Raw genomic sequence first — 20,039 nt, forward strand, 5'->3', positions numbered from 1 at the left:
GCAGGAGAATGGCTTGAACCTGGGAAGTGGAGCTTGCAGTGAGCCGAGATCACTCCGCTGCACTCCGGCCTGGGTGACAGCATGAGACTCCATCTCAAAAAAAAAAAAAAAAAGAGACAGATCATTTTCCCCGATACATACGCAACAGACAATGATGGGACAGGCATAATATAACCACTATATACACTCCTAGTTGAAGCGGGGAAAAACGGAGGCACACGATAGTCACTGGTCTATAGCAAGTCTGAGGTCCATTCAGGCATATGTTGCCAGTTCCTTGATTAGGGCTCAGTCCTGTTCCCTGAACTTGAGACTCTTGGTTACAAAGTCTGGGCCTAGGTCTGCCCTCCAACTCGTCTTTTTTTTTTTTTTTTTAAAGCCTGTGATTGCAGCTGAGTAGATTTCTTAGCCTTCCCCTGCCCCTAAAAATTTGGAGGTATAAAGTACATATATCATTTTGTGCTATTTCTGTCTCTTACCATACAAGTTGGTATAATTCTTTTAAAATCTTGTAAGTTTCCTAATTAAGATTTTTTTTATGTTTTTTTATGATTTTACGATTTTTTTTTTTTTTTTGAGACAGAGTCTCACTCTGTTGCCCGGCTGGAGTAGTGGCATGATTACAGCTCACTACAGCCTTGACTTCCCCAGGCTTAGGTGATCCTCCCACCACCTCAGCCTCCCAAGTAGCTGGGACTACAGGTGCATACCATCATACCCAGCTAATTTTTTATGTTTTTGTAGAGATGGGGGTCTTCGTATTTTGCTCAGGCTGGTCTCAAACTCCTGACCTCAAGCAATCCACCCACCTCAGCCTCCCAAAGTGCTGGGATTATAGGCAGGAACCACTGCACGCGGCCTAATTATGAAGTTATAATCCATTCCATTTGACAAGAAACAAAATCACAAACGTCCTTGATAGGCAGAGAAAGTCATAGGGTAGGTAGTATCATAAAAATTAAAATTAAATAAAATATGTAATATAAATAGAAATTAGTATAAGAGTAGATATAAAAGTGACAGAAACATTCTTGCATTGGGGTACAACTACCAATATTTTCTACAATTCATGTATTACTATTAAATAACTAAAATTACTTAAAAGTTAACTTTCAAAAATGATATAATAAACAGGATAAAAGACTATTATGAGCAATTATATGCCAATAAATTTGATAACTTAGAAGAAAAATTCTTAGAGACATACAACCTACCAAGACTGAATCATTAAGAAATAGAAAACCTGAACAGATCTAGAACTAGTAAGAAAATTAAATCAGTAATCAAAAACCTCCCAACAAAGAAAAGTCCAGGACCAGATGGCTTCACTGGAAAATCCAACTAAACATTTAAAGAATTAATGCCAATCCTTCTTAACCTCTTCCAAAAATTTGAAGAGGTGAGAATATTTCCAAACTCATTTTATGAGGCCAGCATTATCCTGATACTAAAGTCAAAAATACTGCAAGAAAAGGAAACTACAGAGCAGTATGAGCAATATCCCTAATGAATATTAAGGCAAAAATCCTCAACAAAAACTACCAAACTGGGCTGGGAGCAGTGGCTCACGCCTGTAATCCCAGCACTGTGGGAGGCTGAGGTGGGCAGAATGCCTGAGCTCAGGAGATCAAGACCAGCCTGGGCAACATGGTGAAACCCCATCTCTACTAAAATACAAAAAATTAGCCAGGGCATGGCAGCATGCACCTGTAATCCCAGCTACTCAGAAGGCTGAAGCAGGAGAATCACTTGAACCCGGGAGGCAGAGGTTGCAGTGAGCCGAGATTGCGCCACTGCACTCCAGCCTGGGCAACAGAGCAAGACTCTGTCTCAAAAAAAAAAAAAAAAAAAAACCTACCAAACTGAATTCAGCAGCACATTAAAAGGATCACTCATCATGAGCAAGTGGGATTTATGCTTGCGATGCAAGGATGGTTTGACACACAGAAACTAATTAATGTAATACTGTATACCAAATTGACAGAACAAAGGACAAAAATCACATGGTCATTTCAATTGATGCAGGAAAAGCATTTGAAAATATTCAACACAATTTCATGATAAAAACTCACAAAAAACTAGGAATAGAAATAAATTACCTCAAGATATTAAAGACCATAAATAAAAGCCCAGCCAATATCATATTCAGTGGTTAAAAAACTGAGAACTTTCCCTCTAAGACCATGAACAAGCCAAGGATATCCACTCTTGACACTTTTATTCAACATAGAACTGAAAGTCCTAGCCACAGCAATTAGGTAAGGAAAACAAATAAATGCATCAAAATTGGAAAAGAAGAAGTAAAATTATCTCTGTTCACAGGTAATAGGATCTTATATGTGCAAAACCCTAAAAATGACACACACACACACATACACATTCACACACACCAGAAAACCATGAGAACCATTTTGCAGGATACAAAATAAGCATACAAAAATCAGTTGCATTTCTATACACTAATAATGAACAATCCAAAAATAAAATTAAGAAAATAATCCCATTAACAATAGCATTGAAAAAGAATAAAATACTTTGGAATAAATTTAACAAAGGAGGTAAAAGACCCTTATACTGAAAACTACAAAACATTGCTGAAAGAAAATTTAAAAGACATAAATAAATGGAAAGACATTCTGTGTTCATGGATTAGAAGAATTAATAACATTATTAAAATGTTTATACTACCCAAAGCAACCTACAGATTCAATGCAATCCCTGTTAAAATCCCAATGGTATTTTTTGCAGAAATAGAAAAAAAATCCTAAAATTCATATGGAATCTCAAGGGATTTCAAATAGCCCAGACAATCTTGAGAAAGAAGTACAAAGCTAGAGGCCTCACACTTTCTGCTTTCAAAATATATTACAAAGCTACAGTAATCAAAATAGCCTAGTACTGGCATAAAAACAGACACATAGACCAATGGAACAAAATAGCCCACAAATAAACCCTCATGTATATGTTCAAATGATCTTTGACAAGGATGTCAAAACCACTCAGTAAAGAAAGGACAGTCTCTTCAATAGATGGTGCTGGGAAAACTGGATATCCACATGCAAAAGAATGAAAATGGACCCTTATCTTACAGCATATACAAAAATTAACTCATAATGGATTAAATACCTAAACATAAGACCCAAAAGTAAAACTCCTAAAAGAAAACATAGAGGGAAAAGTTTCATGATATTGAAATGGGCAACAATTTCTTGGATATGACAACAAAAGCACAAACAACAAAAGCAAAAATAGACAAACTAAAACTTCTAACAGAGTAAAAAGACAACTGAAAGAATGAGAGAAAATGTCTGCAAACCATATATGAGATAAAGAGTTAACATACAGAACACATAGAGAACCCCCATAATTCAATAACAAAACAAATAACTCAATTTTTTAAATGGACAAAAGACTTGAATAGACATTTTTCCAAAGAAGATACACAAATGGCCAAGCATATGAGACGATGCTCAACATCACTAATCATCAGGAAAATAAAACTCGAAACCACGAGGTATCATCTTGTATCCTTTAAAATGGCCACTATCAAAAAAAAAAAAAAGATAGAAAAGAAGGAAGAAAAGAATGACAAATGTTGGTGAAGATATGAAGAACTGAACCCTTGTGCACTGTTGGTGAGATTGTAAAATGGTGCAGGCACTATATAAACAGTACAGTCATTCCTCAGTATCCATAAGGAATCAGTTTATGTACACCCCTTAAATACCAGAATCCATAAATGTTCAAGTTCTTTATATAAAATGTCATAGTATTTGCATATAACCTACACACTCCATCTTGTATACCTTAAAATCATCTCTAGATTATTTATAATATCAAATACAATGTAAATGTTATGTAAATAGTTGTTATACCATAATTTAATTTTGTATTATTTTTATTGTTATATTTTTATTTTTATTGGGTTTTAATTATTTTTTATCTGCAGTTGGTTTAATCCAAGGATGCAGAATCCACAGATACAGAGGGCTGAGTATATGGAGGTTCTTCAAAAATTAAAAATGAAACTAAAATTAAAAATGATCCAGCAATCCCACTTCTGGGTATATTTTCAAAAGAATGAGAAAAAAGATCTCACAGAATACCCATGTCCATTGCAGCATTACTCACCATAGCCAAGAGGTGGAAGCAACCTAAATGACTATCAATGGATGAATGGATAAATAAAATGCAGTATATATGTCCAATGGAATATTATTCAGCCTTGAAAAAGAATAAAATCCTGACATACACTACAACATGGATTAACCTTGAGGACATTATTCTAAGTGAAATAAGCCAACTGCAAAAACAAATATGGCATAACTCAGTGTATATGTGGTATCTACAGTAATCAAACTCATACAAATGGAAAGTAGACTGGTGGTGCCAAGGACTGTGGTCAGGTAGAGGGGAGATGTGAAGTTGCGTGTTCAATGAGTATAGAGTTTGAGTCATGCAATATGAAAAAGTTCCAGAGATCTGCTGTACAACAACGTACATCAGCTAATGCTGTATTATACACTTTAAAATTGTGATGAGGGTAATCTCACGTGGTTTTTACAACAATGGTAAAAAAGGCTCTAAAACAACCATGTTAGGAAACACTATGCTGTACAATATTGAACACTGCCACATAAGTTATCTAGAAATAGGAGCTAAATGAATAAATCATAAGAGCATCTTTCTAATTTCCTATATAAAAGAGTAGGTTTAATTTAATTCAAGTGTCTTGAATCTGTCTGAGACAGACAGCTAGATGAACAAACAAAAAATAATGTAAAAATTTCAGAAATTATTAAAAATGTATAAACTTACCCATCTTTTAACATTTTATTAGATATTTGCACTTGAGAATTCTTCTTGGGATTCAGATAAAAGCTTTCCTTCTATCTACAAATATAAACTGAATCCATCATGGAGAAAATCATCAGCATTCTAAAATGTCCTTGGTATTTGCCAACAGGACAATAACTGAACCATTTTCCCATCTGTGTTCACTGTTGGGAACCTTAATAATACATCTAAAACAACTCCATAGCTGGCAGAATCTTACTTAACCTATTTAAGATTGAAATTCACTTAAAAATTCTATGCTCAAGATTTTCAGTTTGACATGATCAAAATGACACACCTCCCATCATGAGTTTAAGACATAGTTGTGTTATATATCTACAATTAGGTGTCCAAGTACCCTGTTTACCTAAAAGAAAAAAAAAGCAATAAACACACACAAAAGCAATCTGCATCTATTTTCATATGCTTAGAAGTGAACTAATAATACATATAATTGCAATGATCAGACACAATGCAGTTTACAAAAAAGCCTGAATCCTACTTTCCATTTTTATTAGTTTATAAAAAGACTTTGTAAACATACCAAATTATTTCAGATCCTGAACCCAGAAACCCAGGCTAATTTGCAAAGCATCTTACTAAACACACAAAACCCAACCATGATTAAACCCCAAGGGCTTGTATATAGAATAATGTCTAACATAACAGGGGTAATGAGCTTCAGTGGTACTATGAGAGAGTAAGAATAAAGCAAGAAACATGAATTCAAAGTCCTGTGAAGTCAGCTACTAACAAGAACCTGTAAGAAGTCAACAAATTTAGGTACCACCTTTTGGGACCTCTCTATCTCATTGCAGTTAACTATACCATCAAAGGGTATAACCCAGTTAGAACAAATTTTGGTCTAAGAGGTGTTTCCTATAAAAGTGTTTGGCGTTACTCAGTTTTTTTAACCTCAAATATATTATTTAAGAACGAAAAACAACCTCAAATACTGATATGGTCAAATGTTTAAAGTACTAAAACATAAAAGTGACCAAACCAGCTGAGGATTCTAACATCTTTCTAATTCCACTGGGGTAAGACCTTAGCCACCCTCCAATAGTCTCAAGGAATCTTTCGAGGCTTTATCTCCTTTTCTGTACTCTGCATTCATTTTCTCTGTTCTGGTCTATGGAAGTCCACGAATCTGTGCTTCTAGGCCTCTCTCTGCCAAGTATTTCTAGGCTGACATCAAGGTTTGAATTCTCAGCTTAGCTTTCCAATTCGGCTCTGATCTTCAATTCAGCCTTTCAGATCTTTCTTGGCTTTATGCTACTGGTCATTCCTACCTATTTCAGTGTCTACCAGGGCTTCTGGAGCCTCTGCCTGAATCCTATATCCAAGTTCCCTAGTTGTCTAGGAAAAAAAGTTCAAACAAATAAAATGCTTATGCATTATTCTGTGAAAGTGTTGAAGCAAACCCTACTCCAGACTTTGATTAACAATTTAATATTCCTTTTGGGTGAACAGTGGTTAGAGCAGGGTCACCTGCACGGCACAACTCTACAAAGTACCACTGACATTGTATTTTATAAAATGTGTATTTCAAGGGGCTATTGTTCCTACAGAATACAATATAAATGATGCCCTTAATTTTTTGCCATGCTATGCTTTCAGGTAAAACCACACTTAACTGAAGTCATTATGAAGTTTCCAAAGTTTTGGTTTTTTAATTTCAAAACTAATACTACAGGGGGGTGGAGCCAAGATGGCCAAATAGGAACAGCTCCAGTCTACAGCTCCCAGTGTGAGCGACACAGAAGACGAATGATTTCTGCATTTCTAACTGAGGTACCCGGTTCATCTCACTGGGGATTGTCAGACAGTGGGTGCAAGACAGTGGGTGCAGCGCACTGAGCGTGACCCGAAGCGGGGCGAGGCATCGCCTCACCCAGGAAGTGCAAGGGGTCAGGGAATTCCCTTTCCTAGCCAAGAAAAGCGGTGACAGATGGAACCTGGAAAATCGGGTCACTCCCACTCTAATACTGCGCTTTTCCAACGGTCTTAGCAAACGGCACACCAGGAGATTATATCCCACGCCGGAGGGCTTGGAGGGTCCTACGCCCACGGAGCCTCGCTCATTGCTAGCACAGCAGACTGAGATCAAAGTGCAACGTGGCAGCAAAGCTTGAGGAGGGGCGCCCGCCATTGCCGAGGCTTGAGTAGGTAAACAAAGCAATCGGGAAGCTCGAACTGGGTGGAGCCCACCGCAGCTCAAGGAGGCCTGCCTGCCTCTGTAGACTACACCTCTGGGGGAAGGGCATAGCCAAACAAAAGGCAGCAAAAAACTCTACAGACTTAAGTGTCCCTGTCTGACAGCTTTGAAGAGAGCAGTGGTTCTCCCAGCACGCAGCTGGAGATCTGAGAAAGGACATACTGCCTCCTCAAGTGGTTCCCTGATGCCCGAGTAGCTTAACTGGGAGGCACCCCCCAGTAGGGGCAGACTGACAGCTCACACGGCCAGGTACTCCTCTGAGACAAAACTTCCAGAGGAACAATCAGGCAGCAACATTTGCTGTTCACCAATATTCGCTGTTCTACAGTCTCTGCTGCTGATACCCAGCCAAACAGCGTCTGGAGTGGACCTCCAGCAAACTCCAACAGACCTGCAGCTGAGGGCCCTGACTGTTAGAAGGAAAACTAACAAACAGAAAGGACATCCACACCAAAACCACACCTGTACGTCACCATCACCAAAGACCAAAGGTAGATAAATCCACAAAGATGGGGAAAAAACAGAGCAGAAAAATTGGAAACTCTAAAAATCAGAGCACCTTCCCTCCTCCAAAGGAACGCAGCTCCTCACCAGCAACAGAACAAAGCTGGACAGAGAATGACTTTGACGAGTTGAGAGAAGAAGGCTTCAGACAATGAAACTACTCTGAGCTAAAGGAGGAAGTTCGAACCAATGGCAAAGAAGTTAAAAACCTTGAAAAAAGATTAGACGAATGGCTAACTAGAATAACCAATGCAGAGAAGTCCTTAAAGGACCTGATGGAGTGGAAAACCATGGCACGAGAACTACGTGACGAATGCACAAGCCTCAGTAGCCGATTAAATCAACTGGAAGAAAGGGTATCAGTGATGGAAGATCAAATGAATGAAATGAAGCAAGAAGAGACGTTTAGAGAAAAAAGAATAAAAAGAAACAAACAAAGCCTCCAAGAAATATGGGACTATGTGAAAAGACCAAATCTATGTCTGATTGGTGTACCTGAAATTGATGGGGAGGATGGAACCAAGTTGGAAAACACTCTGCAGGATATTATCCAGGAGAACTTCCCCAATCTAGCAAGGCAGGCCCACATGCAGATTCAGGAAATACAGAGAACACCACAAACATACTCCTCAACAAGAACAACTCCAAGACACATAATTGTCAGATTCACCACAGTTGAAATGAAGGAAAAAATGTTAAGGGAAGCCAGAGAGAAAGGTCGGCTTACCCACAAAGGGAAGCCCATCAGACTAACAGCTGATCTCTTGGCAGAAACTCTACAAGTCAGAAGAGAGTGGGGGCCAATATTCAACATTCTTAAAGAAAAGAATTTTCAACCCTGAATTTCATATCCAGACAAACTAAGCTTCATAAGTGAAGGAGAAATGAAATACTTTACAGACAAGCAAATGCTGAGAGATTTTGTCACCACCAGGCCTGCCCTAAAAGAACTCCTGAAGGAAGCACTAAACATGGAAAGGAACATCTGGTACCAGCCACTGCAAAAACATTCCAAATTGTAAAGACCATCGAGGCTAGGAAGAAACTGCATCAACTAACGAGCAAAATAACCAGCTAACATCATAATGACAGGATCAAATTCACACATAACAATATTAACCTTAAATGTAAATGGGTTAAATGCTCCAATTAAAAGACACAGACCGGCAAATTGGATAAAGAGGCAAGACCCACCAGTGTGCTGTATTCAGTGCAGAGACACACATAGGCTCAAAATAAAGGGATGGAGGAAGACCTACAAAGCAAATGGAAAACAAAAAAAGGCAGGGGTTGCAATCCTAGTCTCTGATAAAACAAACTTTAAACCAACAAAGATCAAAAGAGACAAGGCCATTACATAATGGTAAAGGGATCAATTCAAAAAGAAGAGCTAACTACCCTAAATATATATGCACCCAATACAGGAGTACCCAGATTCATAAAGCAAGTCCTTAGAGACCTACAAAGAGACTTAGACTCCCACACAATAATAATGGGAGACTTTAACACCCCACTGTCAACATTAGACAGATCAACGAGACAGAAAGTTAACAAGGATATCCAGGAACTGAACTCAGCTCCGCACCAAGCGGACCTAATACACATCTACAGAACTGTCCACCCCAAATCAACAGAATATACATTCTTTTCAGCACCACACCACACCTATTCCAAAACTGACCACATAGTTGGAAGTAAAGCACTCCTCAGCAAATGTAAAAGAACAGAAATTATAACAAACTATCTCTCAGACCACAGTGCAATCAAACTAGAACTCAGGATTCAGAAACTCACTCAAAACCGCTCAACTACATGGAAACTGAACAACCTGCTCCTGAAATGACTACTGGGTACATAACGAAATGAAGGCAGAAATAAAGATGTTCTTTGAAACCAATGAGAACAAAGACACAACATACCAGAATCTCTGGGACACATTCAAAGCAGTGTGTAGAGGGAAATTTATAGCACTAAATGCCCACAAGAGAAAGCAGGAAAGATCTAAAATTGACACCCTAACATCACAATTAAAAGAACTAGAGAAGCAAGAGCAAACACATTCAAAAGCTAGCAGAAGGCAAGAAATAACTAAGATCAGGGCAGAACTGAAGGAGATAGAGACACAAAAAAACTCTTCAAAAAATCAATGAATCCGGGAGCTGGTTTTTTGAAAAGATCAACAAAATTGATAGACTGCTAGCAAGACTAATAAAGAATAAAAAAGAGAAGAATCAAATAGACGCCATAAAAAACGATAAAGGGGATATCACCACCGATCCCACAGAAATACAAACTACCATCAGAGAATACTATAAACACCTCTACGCAAATAAACTAGAAAATCTAGGAGAAATGGATAAATTCCTCGACACATACATTCTCCCAAGACTAAACCAGCAATAAGTTGAATCTCTGAATAGACCAATAACAGGCTCTGAAATTGAGGCAATAATTAATAGCTTACCAACCAAAAAAGTCCAGGACCAGATGGATTCACAGCCGAATTCTACCAGAGGTATAAGGAGGGGCTGGTACCATTCCTTCTGAAACTATTCCAATCAATAGAAAAAGAGGGAATCTTCCCTAACTCATTTTATGGGGCCAGCATCATCCTGATACCAAAGCCTGGCAAAGACATAACAAAAAAAGAGAATTTTAGACCAATATCCCTGATGAACATTGATGCAAAAATCCTCAATAAAATACTGGCAAATCGAATCCAGCAGCACATCAAAAAGCTTATCCACCATGATCAAGTGGGCTTCATCCCTGGGATGCAAGGCTGGTTCAACATATGCAAATCAATAAACGTAATCCAGCATATAAACAGAACCAACAACAGAAACCATGATTACCTCAATAGATGCAGAAAAGGCCTTTGACAAAATTCAACAGCGCTTCATGCTAAAAATTCTCAATAAATTAGGTATTGATGGGATGTATCTCAAAATAATAAGAGCTATCTATGACAAACCCACAGCCAATATCATACTGAATGGGCAAAAACTGGAAGTATTCCCTTTGAAAACTGGCACAAGACAGGGATGCCCTCTCTCACCACTCCTATTCAACATAGTGTTGGAAGTTCTGGCCAGGGCAATCAGGCAGGAGAAGGAAATAAAGGGTATTCAATTAGGAAAAGAGGAAGTCAAATTGTCCCTGTTTGCAGATGACATGATTGTATATCTAGAAAACCCCATTGTCTCAGCCCCAAATCTCCTTAAGCTGATAAGCAACTTCAGCAAAGTCTCAGGATACAAAATGAACACGCAAAAATCACTAGCATTCTTCTACACCAATAACAGACAAACAGAGAGCCAAATCATGAGTGAACTCCCATTCACAATTGTTTCAAAGAGAATAAAATACCTAGGAATCCAACTTACAAGGGAAGTGAAGGACCTCTTCAAGGAGAACTACAAACCACTGCTCAATGAAATAAAAGAGGATACAAACAAATGGAAGAACATTCCATGCTCATGGGTAGGAAGAATCAATATCGTGAAAATGGCCATACTGCCCAAGGTAATTTATAGATTCAATGCCAACCCCATCAAGCTACCAATGACTTTCTCCACAGAACTGGAAAAAACAACTTTAAAGTTCATATGGAACCAAAAAAGAGCCCGCATTGCCAAGTCAATCCTAAGCCAAAAGAACAAAGCTGGAGGCATCACGCTACCTGACTCCAAACTATACTACAAGGCTACAGTAACCAAAACAGCATGGTACTGGTACCAAAATAGAGATATAGACAAATGGAACAGAACAGAACCCTCAGAAATAACGCCACATATCTATAACTATCTGATCTTTGACAAACGTGACAAAAGCAAGAAATGGGGAAAGGATTCCCTATTTAATAAATGGTGCTGGGAAAACTGGCTAGCCATATGTAGAAAGCTGAAACTGGATCCCTTCCTTATACCTTATACAAAAAATAATTCAAGATGGATTAAAGACTTAAATGTTAGACCTAAAACCATACAAACCCTAGAAGAAAACCTAGGCAATACCATTTAGGACATAGGCGTGGGCAAGGACTTCATGTCTAAAACACCAAAAGCAATGGCAACAAAAGCCAAAACTGACAAATGGTATCTAATTAAACTAAAGAGCTTCTGCACAGCAAAAGGAACTACCATCAGAGTGAAAAGGCAACCTACAGAATGGGAGAAAATTTTTGCAATCTACTCATCTGACAAAGGGCTAATATCCAGAATCTACAATGAACTCCAACAAATTTACAAGAAAAAAAACAAACAACCCCATCAACAAGTGGGCGAAGGATATGAATAGACACTTCTCAAAAGAAGACATTTATGCAGCCAAAAGACACATGAAAAAATGCTCATCATCACTGGCCATCAGAGAAATGCAAATCAAAACCACAATGAGATACCATCTCACATCAGTTAGAATGGCGATCATTAAAAAGTCAGGAGGCTGGGAGCAGTGGCTCACGCCTGTAATCCCAGCACTTTGGGAGGCCAAGATGGGCGGATCACGAGGTCAGGAGATCGAGACCACCCTGGCTAACACGATGAAATCCCGTCTCTACTAAAAATACAAAAAAAATTAGCCAGGCGTGGTTGCGGGCACCTGTAGTCCTGGCTACTCGGGAGGCTGAGGCAGGAGAATAGCGTGAACCCGGGAGGCAGAGTTTGCAGTAAGCCGAGATCCCGCTACTGCACTCCAGCCTGGGCAACAGAGCAAGACTCCGTCTCAAAAAAAAAAAAAAAAAAAAAAAGTCAGGAAACAACAGCTGCTGGAGAGGATGTGAAGAAACAGGAACACTTTTACACTGTTGGTGGGACTGTAAACTAGCTCAACCATTTTGGAAGTCAGTGTGGCGATTCCTCAGGGATCTAGAACTAGAAATGCCATTTGACCCGGCCATCCCATTACTGGGTATACACCCAAAGGATTATAAATCATGCTGCTATAAAGACACATGCACACGTATGTTTATTGCGGCACTATTCACAATAGCAAAGACTTGGAACCAACCCAAATGTCCAACAGTGATAGACTGGATTAAGAAAATGTGGCACATATACACCATGGAATACTATGCAGCCATAAAAAATGATGACTTCATGTCCTTTGTAGGGACATGGTTGAAGCTGGAAACCATCATTCTCTGCAAACTATCGCAAGGACAAAAAACCAAACACTGCATGTTCTCACTCATAGGTGGGAATTGAACAATGAGAACACATGGACACAAGAAGGGGAACATCACACACCGAGGCCTGGTGTGGGGTGGGGGGAGCGTGGAGGGATAGCATTAGGAGATAAACCTAATGTTAAATGATGAGTTAATGGGTGCAGCACACCAACATGGCACATGTATATATATGTAACAAATCTGCACGCTGTGCACATGTACCCTAAAACTTAAAGTATAATAAAATAAAACTAATACTACATAATTCCTAGTAAGCATCATAAAGTGAAATAAGATCAGAGAATCTTCCTCCTTATTATCAAAAAAACAAAAAATAGTTTTGAAATACAGCAAAAAAAAAAAATTCATGAGCAAAAACTTTAGGAAAGGGCACAACTTCAAGCCAGAATGTTGTAGCAAAGAAAAAACAGATTTTTAGTAAAGCTAGGTATGAGTCCTATCTTACCCCCAATGGTGAAGGACAAAATCCTGAGAATTCTTAATAATATTCAACTATTCAAAGAGAAGGAAGTGAGCCTGGAGGGAAATAGTGAAGAACTATACAGTGAACTGTCCTTTCTCTTTCTCTCTGCTCTATGCTAGAATGGAATATTAAAACATATTCAGAGGGTATTCTCCCAACGTGAAAGGAAAGAAAGACCTTTAAACTGCTTTCTTTAAAAAAAAATTGCTTGTAGTCAAAATGCAACCACAGAAAAAAGTTACTTAAAGAACTAATGGGTGCAGCACACCAACATGGCACATGTATATATATGTAACAAACCTGCACGTTGTGCACATGTACCCCGAAACTTGGAGTATAATAATAATAAAAATAAATAAAAATTTAAAAATGACAGCACATAAAAAAAAAAAAAAAGAACTAAGGAATGGCTGGGCGTGGTGGCTCACGCATGTAATCCCAGCACTTTGGGAGGTCCAGGCGGTTAGATCATGAGGTCAGGAGATCAAGATCATCCTGTCTAAGACAATAAAACCCTGTCTCTACTAAAAAATACAAAAAAATTAGCCAGGTGTGGTGGTGGGCGCCTGTAGTCCCAGCTACTTCGGAGGCTGAGGCAGGAGAATGGCGTGAACCCAGGAGGAGGAGTTTGCAGTGAGCCGAGATCGCGCCACTGCACTCCAGCCTGGGAAACAGAGCGAGACTCCATCTCAAAAAAAAAAGAACTAAGGAATAAAGCCCGTAAAATTGTGGTGGTGAGCTCTGAATCTATTTAAGTGCAGAAGCAATGCTTTTTAAGAAGAGGGAATTATGGTTACAGAACAGAATATACAGAATATAAATATCATAGACCTTGATAATGTTCAAAGAACAAAACGAACACAAATCAGAAGGGCAAGGAAGCTGAGATGGAAATAAACATATGAAGTTAATTTTCTCAACTTTCACAGGCAGGAATAAGTCAATACTATCTAAAATGGAAACAAAGTTTTAAAATATAATGATTTTAATTTCTTAATGTCTTTCATAACCATTTTAAACACTTGAGACCATATTCCTTAAAGAGCCCTCTACTGATGAAAAACACTTATCAATAGTTCCATAATCCCTCTAGTTTCACATCAGTTTCATTTTCTTCTATTAAACTCAAATAAGATTAGACATCTTTACTATAAAGCAGTACACACAATATGAAAGGTCCACTAATCCATTCATTCCCCTAACTCTACACATCCATATGGGTGCAAAGATGACAAGTGTGGTGGTCATCGAAAGTTAACTTCTGAGTAAAGGGATTAAGTGACTTCTTAAAACTTTTCCTTCATACTTGGCTGCAATGTTTGGATTACTTATAATATACATGCACCATTTTTATATTTTAAAAAAGACATACTGAATGAAAATATCTACTGAAGATTTCACATATGCTCAGCACAACCCTTCAACTTTTCGGAGAGAACAGTTTGCTGATCACCATCACCTAGTGTCTCTACAACATTCTTTCAGGCTAATGGTAAGGAAACTGGAGCATCAGAAATCCTATGGTTCTAATATCTACCAACTTTTAAAATAGTGATCAAAGCATTCATAAAAGAGGTCTTTTCTTAACCATGATGTGGTCTTTGTGATCTGTGAGTGCTCACCAAGACCCAGAGTTCATTATTACTACCACAGAATATTTTCACTTACACAATGCTCTATTTGGGTTTCAATGCAATAATATATGAAGGCATTAAAATGTCATTTAATGGACAGTCTATCTTCTATTCTACCTTTAATAAAGAATTATTCCTAAATCCCTCAAAATAAAAAAAAAGGGAAAAGCTATAACTGGCATTCATCTAGTAAAACATGCATCTATAAGTCAAACTTAATAAATTTTATGTTAAAATAAGACACATACCTTTTGCAATTATACAGGCAGTAGAAAGCAAATAAAAATATAAAATAAGACACATACCAACAGAGGTGCTTTCATTGTCTTAATAAACAGGTGAATGTTCAGTGTAGTCAATGGCTGTTCCATTAGTGTTCTTCTACATTGCTGGGTCAAGTCCAAGACTAGTTTACAATGAAAAAAGTAGAGATGTGCATATTCCACATCCTCAGAGCTACAAATTAAAAATTAATTAACTTAATGAAGTTCAATATGTGATCCTTCTACTATCCAATAAGATGTAACAATAAATTTTGTCTTAAGTCTCATGCTTTTGAATTATTATTTTGGTAAAAGCCTGAAAGAGTATAAAATTAAATGAACTTGGGCAAAAAAGAAGATATAGGATATTAAAGAAAATTAACCTTAATATCTGAACAAACTACGAGTTGTATAAACAATTTTTTTTTTTGCTGAACTCTTTAATATGATAGTTTCTAAATTATAATAGGTTATAGGCTTGGCAACCTTTCTTCCATAAAAGGCTGTCACCTTGCGGACAATGAGATTATCTTCAAATATAGTTGCTTTTCTAGAGCTATGCTAAATGAAGCTTTGTAATGCAAATTTTCTAAATTTAATTTAAACCCAAAGCTGTTTTGAATAAACTTCAGCCAAAACATTCTAAAATAGAAACCATGTGACAGTTTGTGGGAGTTTGTGAGTTTGTATCTGAAATATTACAAAACTCAGCAAATATGGCTTATAATTCGAGCTTTCGCATTCCCTTCAGTATGAGAATTCAAAGATAAACTTATAGTGGAGATAAGGTTTGCCAAAATTAAAATAGCATTTTAGAAATATCCATATGGCATTAGTACGGTTTGGCAAAATACTATAAAATTTTATTTTTAAAATGCTATTTTAATTCTTGAGACATATTTAAACTGAGCTGACAAGGTTCACTGATTTCAAATTTAATTACAAAGTAATTTCTAATCAATTCAATGATTAAAGAAATAGTCACTCAACGATTTACTTAATCCCTACTATGGGTTAAGCCCTGTGCTAAACACAACAGATAAAGGTAAATAAAACAATTACATCCTTGAAAGAAATATAGTTAGTCAAACAATTAAAATGTAGTTTATAAGTGCTATAATATGCAAAAATACTATAAGGAACAGGAAATATTTCTTTCTGCTTCAAATTAGGAAGTAGAAGGAAGGAGAAGAAAACGGAGATTACCGCAGAGCTTAAAAATCAAAAAGGGAGAGAATTCCCCCTCCAATAAGATAGGACAAACGAGCATTTCAAACAAAAGCTAAGATGCAATGAAAGCATATAACTTGTTGAGGAGATTCCTGAATAGTCGCATACTGCTGAAAGGAAAGTGTTGAGTGCAGGAGGTCCTAGTTAAGGCTGGACTCCATATCACAGCCTCTGAAACAGAATACTGCTGGAAAATTATTTTATCAGGGATCATCTGCTTGCAGATAACGGAAAACAAAAACAGTGAAACTTACTTGAAGTTTATAAGAGAATCTCACAGAATATAAGGAAAATTCAAATAATTGGATCAGAGAAAAGTCAGAGAATAAATGTGGAGACCTGAACAGCAAGAGTTCAGGGACCTTCGTTTGCCATATTAACACTTTTCAGCTCTCAATTCAATCTGGGAAGACACCTTTTTGTTTTACTTATAAGTGGGCAAAACATTCCTGTGAGCAAAACAGCTACCATGCTGTATAATCCAGTTGTTCCATGTCCAATTCTAAGTTCCTGGGAGAGAGGATCTCTCATCTCTCTCATTTGCTCAAGTAAGCCAGTAGATTGGCGGGCCCTAGGTCAGGTGTCTACCTCTGATTTAATGGATTGTGATATGTATGGGGCATGGGTAATAGCCTTCTTGGCCCACAGATTCGTTAGGAAGGGAATATAGGGAAGTAGCAGAAAGTACTGGAGTCTATGGCATGCTATCTCTTTTACTACCTATCATAAACGCTTTTCTTAACAAATAATTTCAAACACACTCAGATCCAATATGATACAGCAATTAATATACTAGCCTTAACTGATGTTATAACGCCAGAAACTAGAATAGTGTCTACATCACACAGAAAGCATTCAATAAATATTCGCTGAATGAAAGAATTAACAAGTGAAAGAAAGAATGTATTCACCTCACTCCTATTAGGAGATAATCCAAATAGCCAAGTACTTTATCCAGAAGTGATATCACAGCACCACTGTATTCAGAATCCATAGTCTTTCCCTGTCACCTCAGGTCCAGGGATGACTCATCACCATCTTGTTACCCATGAAGAAATGATATTCCAAACTTCCCCAATACATCATATATTCAAAAGCAAATGAAAAACAGGATAAGAAGATAACTGTGCATTTTTAAATTCCCATTTAAAAAATGGGAAAAGCAAAAAAATCTTACAGAACAATACCATCCCTTAGTCTTAGATCAGAATATATATACATATTCTGTGTGTATACAAATATATATATATATACACAGTATATATACACATATTATACATATATGTATAACTTACTGAACAGGATGTGTAAGGTAAATAATAGGACCTATACCTTGCCAATAAATAACCACCTCTTTATGTTTTAATATCACTATTATTTGTAATTATTCATTAACTAAAAAATATAGAGGCTGGTAACATGAGAGAATACAAACAACTAACCCTCAGAGAAACTGTGGGGCTAGCATGCAATCACTGTGGTATGGAGAATAACAAGACTTCACCCATTCCAGGATGGGAAATCAGCAGTACAGACAAACAGTGAGCATGCACCCATTTTATTTAACTCATTAATGAGAGAATCAGCAGAATGAGACAGGTCAATAAGGAGAGACTAACGGAAAAAGGAATGCTGGCCAATGTCATACAGAGCAATAAAAACATAACTTCTCTTTGTAGAAACTTTCTTTTCTGCCTACTCTCCTTCCCTCAAAAGTCATTTCACCTTATCAGTTTGCTATGCCCTAGCCTCTAAATGTAGAGCTGTAAAACATCTGGGCTTTAAACTTTTGTGTGTGGCATATCATATAGCTGCTGTTTCCTGAGAGGTCAGCAGGAGGGCTCATTAAAAACTCTTGGATGGCATTAAAAGGTCATACAATCACCATTTTGCCCTGTTTTGGATTAATTTTCCTGAAGAGCATTTTGAAGTCAAACAAAAAAGAAAGAAAACTTTAACCCTAGGTTGCCCAGCCAAAAAGTGTGGAAAGTAGGCTTCTACCTAAAATTGTAAACTAGACAAGAAAAATAAACATTCAAACATTCTGTTCAAAAACTGTACCTAAATACAGTTGACAAAGTAACTTACGAGAGTCTCACAGAGAATTTCTGAAGCTTCATTTTGAAAGCTGTTATTTTACCCCCTATCTGATCACCGCAGGAGATCCATTCCTAAGATATCCCGCTTGGCCACTCACATCTTGTGGCTTATCCACACTGCCTTCGTTACCTTAGTCTAGTATCACTTCTGTATATTTTAAGACGGTAATGCAGCAGACTATAGTAATAAAGGGGATTTCAGGTTTCATTTATATATTCACATCTGCTATGGTTCCTTTATCTAAGCCCATGCTGTGGGAGCATAATGGAAATGCTAAGTAATGTGAAATAAGCGAAGAAGAAAAAAAAACCTTTAAATTGCTGACATGTGCTTTTTATACATACCCAATACTTTCCAAAAGGGCAATTTCTGTGGTTAAGACAAATTGGTATGTAGTCCCATACACAAAAGCGGCTTCCATGACTGCTCTGTGCTCTGAAGAAGAGATAAAGGGAGTTGGAAGACAGGAAAAATTAGTTTGTGTGACTCTATGTAAACTTCTATTCTGAGTATTATCCTACACTCCTTTATGTTCTACTATATTTAAAGAAAAATCCTTCACAGGGATACTAGTTGGGAAAATGCAGGCAGTTAAAAGAAGTTATAAAAAGTCTATTCTATTCAAGGTAAGAGAAGAATTCAGAGGGAGTAGAAAATGAGTTTTTACTTGAGAATATCATATACAACAAACTTGTGGTAGTTTCTTTCTAGTAGTAGAGAAGAGAATATGAATCCACCATACAACTTTCATGTTAGGTTGTATTTGTGTATGTGTCTGTGTATATTATTTCTGGGTTAGTTTTTTTAATCAAACTTACACTGCAAGAAAACAATAATTTTTCAAGGCATATTAAGAAAAATAGCCACTCCCCCACCCTCTACTGCATTTCCAATTCCCAAGGGACAAGCACTTTCAACTCATTTCTTCTTCTCTTATTTCTTTTATCTCAACTCTTTATTTCATACATGTGTGTGTGTGTGTGTGTGTGTGTGTGTGTGTATCATATATAACTTAATATGTATAACAAGAGTTTTAGTATTATCTGTTGACTTCATACTGTGGAAGATGACAAATCATCTCTTTCCTGAAACTCAGCTCCACAAATGTAAACATATCCCATCCCAACTCTCCCAATATAATTCTAACTTTTATTAGATCAATATCCAGTATTTACTTTGTTGACTCAGTAAATATTATTTACAGATAAGCCATATGGTACAGAATGGCCACTTTCCCTTTTTGAGCAACTTCTTCACTATAGTTATAACTATCTTTTTAAAAATTTTGGTTTTTTTTTCTAATTTCTTCCTAAACTCTTCCACAATTTTCTAACTCTCTCAATACTTCAAATATATCATGTATACTATCAAATCCATCTTCTTGTAAACATTTCTGCAGAGCCTTCTGATTTGCTCCAATATGGACTCTTGCTACCTGGCCTGCTGCACAACTGCCATCCTGAGGATTCTCTTACTCCCTCTCTTGTGTTGGGTCCTTTTGCCTGTTATCCAATATTGTCTTCTTTATTGCTCCCTTGTGCCCATTATCTAACACCTTCCTGCAAGAGGCCATATGGAATAGACAACTTTTGCAGTCCTG

The 20,039-nt window shown here is 37.3% G+C and overlaps 1 protein-coding gene across 1 annotated transcript in view; it reads right to left on the reverse strand.

Moving 5' to 3' along the window:
* Positions 1-20,039, reverse strand: part of TXNDC16 (thioredoxin domain containing 16) — a 122,387-nt gene that overhangs the window by 67,150 nt on the left and 35,198 nt on the right. The window contains exons 8-9 of the mRNA XM_003267695.3: positions 18,784-18,874; positions 15,152-15,302 (exon numbers count right to left, since the gene is read on the reverse strand). Coding sequence (XP_003267743.2) covers positions 15,152-15,302; positions 18,784-18,874 — 242 coding nt within the window. The remainder of the gene's footprint in view (positions 1-15,151; positions 15,303-18,783; positions 18,875-20,039) is intronic.

Source organism: Nomascus leucogenys, chromosome 1a (genome assembly GCF_006542625.1).
Source record: "Nomascus leucogenys isolate Asia chromosome 1a, Asia_NLE_v1, whole genome shotgun sequence".
In the NCBI taxonomy this organism is placed as follows: domain Eukaryota; kingdom Metazoa; phylum Chordata; class Mammalia; order Primates; family Hylobatidae; genus Nomascus; species Nomascus leucogenys.